We start from the raw sequence: 5332 nt of genomic DNA, 5'->3' as shown, positions 1-5332 counted from the left end.
TATAGAGACCACAAAAATTATGTGGCTAATTTTCCAGAGTTGATCATTACCATTTTCTTTGGAGTGGAGGTGTGGATGCTCCCCTCCCCCCCCCCCCCCCCGGCAGTTTTCTAGGAGAGATTGAATCAAATCAAACTCCATGATTTCCTGAACTATGGACAGCCACCATTAACCTCAAAAAAAAAATAAATTTCTAAGGTTAAAAACAAAAAGACAGAGAAAGAAACTGAAGGGGTGTGTGGGGCAGGGAGGAAGGAGTCCCTGGCCTAGAGTTTGCTCACCTTTTCCACCTCACTGGTTCAATTTGATTCGAAGGGATTCTGGCATGCTGGGTACTGGCGAAGGTGGGATCCTGAAGTACATCTTAACTGCATCGTAGGTGAACCACTGGAATGCCGTGACGGCGGCAACCATGAGGATGCGGGAGGCTGAGCCCCTCCAGAGGCCCCAGAAGCCCAGGCGCTGCAACGCTGCCAGGGTCCTGGCCTCCTTCTCCTCATTCAACACGGCCATGATGGTGTCGGCTGGCAGGTATATGATTGCGCAGAAGATGCCCGCTATATAGCCCGCCGTAAAGGTAACGGTTAGCTGCTCGGGGCCGCTGCAGCGGCTCTGCGGCTTGGGCATGGCGCTGTGGTAGAACGCCTCCATCGCCCGCTCGAAGGCCACGAACTTCAACATGGTGTAGGGCATCTGGTGGGCCCAGAGCGGCGCCACGCCCTTGTAGAAGGCCGCGAGGCCTTCTTCTGCGAGCATGCGCGACATTGCCTCTCTGAGGGACCCGGCGTAGCCGGGGTCCTTCTTCAGTCGGGTCTTCACCGCCTCCACGGGTAACGAGAGAGCGTCGGCGAAGAACTGCGCGCTGGCGGAAGCCATCATATAAAGGCTGGTTCTCCACAAGTACGCTGCCTCTTCCCCCATCAAAACCGAGTATCGCCCCTTGAAGGCCTCGTAAAGGCCTAACATGCAGAGGACCTGCATTGAGGAGTTGAATTAGCTGAGAGACTATCTCTATAGCTGGTCTCCTCCTAATGGAGTCGCTTTCAGGGCGCTGAGGTAAATACCGACCTTGGCGAGGACGGACAATAGCAGTGAAGCGGCTCCGGCCAGCTGGACGACCAGCAAGGTTAGGTCGCATCTCCATGTACAACGGTACCCCTCCGCCAATGGCCGCAGCTAAAGCTTCGGACACTTCCGGGTCTCGAGACAGGAAGGAAGCTAGGCTCAGAACGAGGCTAGGCTCAGAACGAGGCTAGGCTTGGCATGAGGCCCCGCCTTTGCACCCCTATCTGCAATTGGCAAGGCAACTCACTTGTCTCGACTTTGCTCCAGATTTCCTGCCATGAGAAATTACAAGTCTAACGAGGCCGCATCCCCTTCAGTTCTCAGGGAGGAAAACTGAGGCCGAGAGACTTGCCCATATTTTCACAGAAGTAGAAAACATTAGAGCTGGTATTGGAAGCCAGACCTCATTGTCCTTTTATTGCTCCACGGTTTGCTCCTTAAGAGATGCACTGTGAACTCATGGCTACCTTAGGTGAATCTTCTTAAATTCTGCCTCTAGGAGGCTTATTATCAGTGCACCCTAAGCCTCAGTTTCCCCCTTTGTAACATGAAAGGGTTATGTTAGCTTCGAGGACCCTTCCAGTTTTGAATCCTATGAAATTCATTTTATGTATGTGAATAGAAAGCAAATCTTGAGTGAGAAACTGTAGTTATTTCATTTTGCACAAAGTCCTATTTCTGTCACTCAAATAAGCTGGTTTCAATGCATTAATGCAGTGATTCCCAAAGTGGGCACCACTTACCCCTGGTGGGTGCTGCAGTGATCTAGGAGGGTGGTGATGGCCACAGGTGCATTTGTCTTTCCTATTAATTGCTATTAAATTTTTAAAAAAATGAATTTCCAGGGGGCTAAGTAATATTTTCTCTGGAAAGGGGGTGGGAGGCCAAAAAAGTTTGGGGACTACTGCATTAATGGAAAGGACCTTGTTTCAATCAACTCTAATCTCCACTAGTATCCACATAATGGATGTCAAACCATCTATTTAACAGGAGCCTTTTCAGGCTGAAGCTAAAGAAAAATTGTGAATTTAACCTACACGTCTTAAGAAATACTTTTCATGAGATGGGAAAAAAGGTTGTATTTGAAGAGACACGTGCCACCCTTCCTACTGAGATTTAACTCCATATATTTGTATGTAGGACAAACATAATTTCCATCCTCAAATAATAAAGCTTTAAACTGAGTTTTCTTTGTAGAGTTTAGCTACTTTCTGAGAAGTTATTTTATAATTTCTGAGAAGTAAATTATAGACCTCGCGCCCAAAGTCATCTAAATGATGCCCAAGCTTCTGAAATAACTCCTGCCCTCATAAAGCTTAATTACAATGTGTTGAGTAGAAAAACATACAAAACACACCCAGAACTGATGGGGATATTATTGCGGATGAAGACACTAAACGATAACTCTAGTCCAAATATCAATAACATGGAATTAGGTCTTGATCAATGATACATGTAAAACCCAGTGGAATTGTGCATTGACTATGGGGGTTAGAGGGCTTGGGAGGAGAGGAAAAGAACATGAACTATGGAACTATGGAAAAATATTCAAAATAAAAACTTAAAAAAAAACCATGTCCAGAAAAGTAAATTCAAAGTAATTTGAGAATGGGGAGTGCACTAACAACTAAGGTGACCAAGGGAAGGCTTCTAGTAGGCCACATCATTTGAGCTGCATTTCTAAGAAGAACACATTTGATACGTGACAGGGACCAGACTGGGTTAAGGACAGACATAGAAGCAAAATGCTGAAAAGGTACATATGGATCTGCAATGACACCTATAAAGCTATTAATTATTCCTAGTAATGAAAGGAGGAACAACATGGATAATTCCCAACTACTTTATAATTACTACTCTGACAACAAATTTCTCTTCCTCTTAAAGATTACATGTCCTAGACACAGGGGGAAAAGTAAGCCAGGCAGCCTAAAGGTATCATTGAAACCAAAGATTTAAGAAGACACATCCCTGATAATACTAAAAAGAGAAAAGTGGACCCAGGGACCAAATTTGCCTCAAATCCGTTAAAGGCATTTTTTTTAACTGATTAGGGAAAAGAACAAAAATTAGATTCAAATCTATTAAAAATCATAATCTCAGAGGAGTGAGGGACCAAGCAGAAAAATTCCAATCTTTTATCCACAGGATAGCCCTTCAAACATTGGAAGGCAACAGTCATATATAGCTCCAGAATGTTATTTTCTCCAGGGATTTTCTAGGGTTGTTCTTCCAGCCCATTCATTTACAGCATGTTTTGAGGCTGATGGAGAATATGTAATCCTTGGAGTCTTAGGGTTGCCCAAGACCCAATTAGGGTAAGTGATGTCAACAAGACAGTGCATGATAAACCCAAAGAGCCCAACTTTTGGGACAAAAATCCACTATTTGACAAAAACTGCTGGGAAAATTGGAAAACAATATGGGAGAGATTAGGTTTAGATCAACATCTCACACCCTACACCAAGATAAATTCAGAATGGGTGAATGACTTGAATATAAAGAGGGAAAATATAAATAAGTTAAGTGAACATAGAATAATATACTTGTCAGATCTCTGGGAAAGGAAAGATTTTAAAACCAAACAAGAGTTAGAGAAAATTACAAAATGTAAAATAAATTATTTTGATCATATCAAACTAAAAAGCTTTTGTACAAACAAAAATAATGTAGCCAAAATCAGAAGGGAAACAAATTGGGAAAAAAATCTTCATAACAAAAATCTCTGACAGGGGTCTAATTACTCAAATATACAAGGAGTTAAACCAATTGTATAAAAAATCAAGCCATTCCCCAGTTAATAAATGGGCAAGGGACGTGAATAGGCAATTTTCAGATAAAGAAATCAAAAGTATCAATAAGCACAGGAGAAAGTGTTCTAAATCTCTAATAATTAAAGAAATGCAAATCAAAACAACTCTGAGGTACCACCTCACACCTAGAAGAATGGCTAAAATGATAGCAGGGAAGAGTAATGAATGTTGGAGGGGATGTGGCAAAATTGGGACGTTAATGCACTGCTGGTGGAGTTGTGAACTGATCCAACCATTCTGGATGGCAATTTGGAACTATGCCCAAAGAGCGATAAAAGAATGCCTGCCCTTTGATCCAGCCATACCATTGCTGGGATTGTACCCCAAAGAGATCACAGATAAACAGACTTGCACAAAAATATTTATAGCTGCACTCTTTGTGATGGCAAAAAAACTGGAAAGCAAGGGTATTCCCTTCAATTGGGGAATGGCTGAACAAATTGTGGTATATGTTGGTGATGGAATACTATTGTGCTCAAAGGAATAATAAACTGGAGGAATTCCATGTAAACAAGAAAGACCTCCAGGAATTGATGCAGAGCGAAAGGAGCAGAGCCAGAAGAACATTGTACACAGAGACAGATACACTGTGGTAAAATCGAATGTAATGGACGTCTGTACTAGCAGCAATGCAATGACCCAGAACAATTCTGAGGGATTTATGGAAAGGAACACTACCCACATTCAGAGGAAGAACTACAGGAGTAGAAACACAGAAGAAAAACAACTGCTTGGACACTTGGGTTGATGAGGACATGTTTGGGATGTAGACCTGAAAAGACCACACCCATGTAACTATCAATAATGTGTAAATAAGTCTTGACTGACCACACATAATAAAACCAGTGGAAATGTGAATTGGCTACAGTGGAGGGGGGCAGCGGGTTGAGGGGGTGAAGGGGAAAGTAAAAACATGACTTATGTAACCATGGAAAATTTTTCTAAAATTAAAAAATTATTAAAAAAACAAACAAACAAAAAACACTCTATCTTGAAAAATGATATTAAAGAACAAACAAATCGAACGTCTGGGAACATGGAGTACCTGAGGATAAATATTCATGCTAATTTGTTTCAGTTGCAGCTTCAGTCAGCAACAGACAACATCTCAAAGTTCACGCTTCCCATTCAGAGACATCAGTTAAGTGATGAACTTTCAGAACCAGCACAAATGTCATCAGGTTAACAGGCACCTCTACCATTTCCTCCTCCACATCCTAAATAAATCCATTTAGTATTGATCTCCTCACTAAGTTTCATCTTAAATGTAATCCTTCCTGTCAAAGAAAAGTAAATGGATAGACCTTGGAAGAGACTAAATATGTTATTTTTTTTTAGTTATCAGATCACTTTTGTATAAATTCCTGGAATAACTGAGCCATTGGGTCTTTTATTATGAGTTTTAAGTTCTAAGGTTTAATATGTCTCCCTGGAACTTAGCTGTAGGAGGTGGA

General features: G+C 42.0%; 1 protein-coding gene across 1 annotated transcript; it reads right to left on the bottom strand.

Annotated features, from left to right (window-relative positions):
* Positions 1 to 291: 291 nt before the first annotated feature.
* LOC123253584 (phosphate carrier protein, mitochondrial-like) lies at positions 292 to 981 on the bottom strand. The gene has a single exon (XM_044682755.1). The coding sequence runs from the start codon at positions 979 to 981 to the stop codon at positions 292 to 294; it is 690 nt and encodes a 229-aa protein (XP_044538690.1).
* Between the last annotated feature and the right edge of the window lie 4351 nt (positions 982 to 5332).

The sequence above is a fragment of the Gracilinanus agilis genome, chromosome X, assembly GCF_016433145.1.
Source record: "Gracilinanus agilis isolate LMUSP501 chromosome X, AgileGrace, whole genome shotgun sequence".
Classification (NCBI taxonomy): Eukaryota; Metazoa; Chordata; class Mammalia; order Didelphimorphia; family Didelphidae; genus Gracilinanus; species Gracilinanus agilis.
Note: the sequence above shows the minus strand (reverse complement) of the source record. Positions and strands in the feature narration are given on the sequence as shown.

Excerpts from the sequence above, each read along its gene's own strand:
- LOC123253584 (XM_044682755.1), bottom strand. The coding sequence starts at position 981 with ATGCAGGTCCTCTGCATGTTAGGCCTTTACGAGGCCTTCAAGGGGCGA.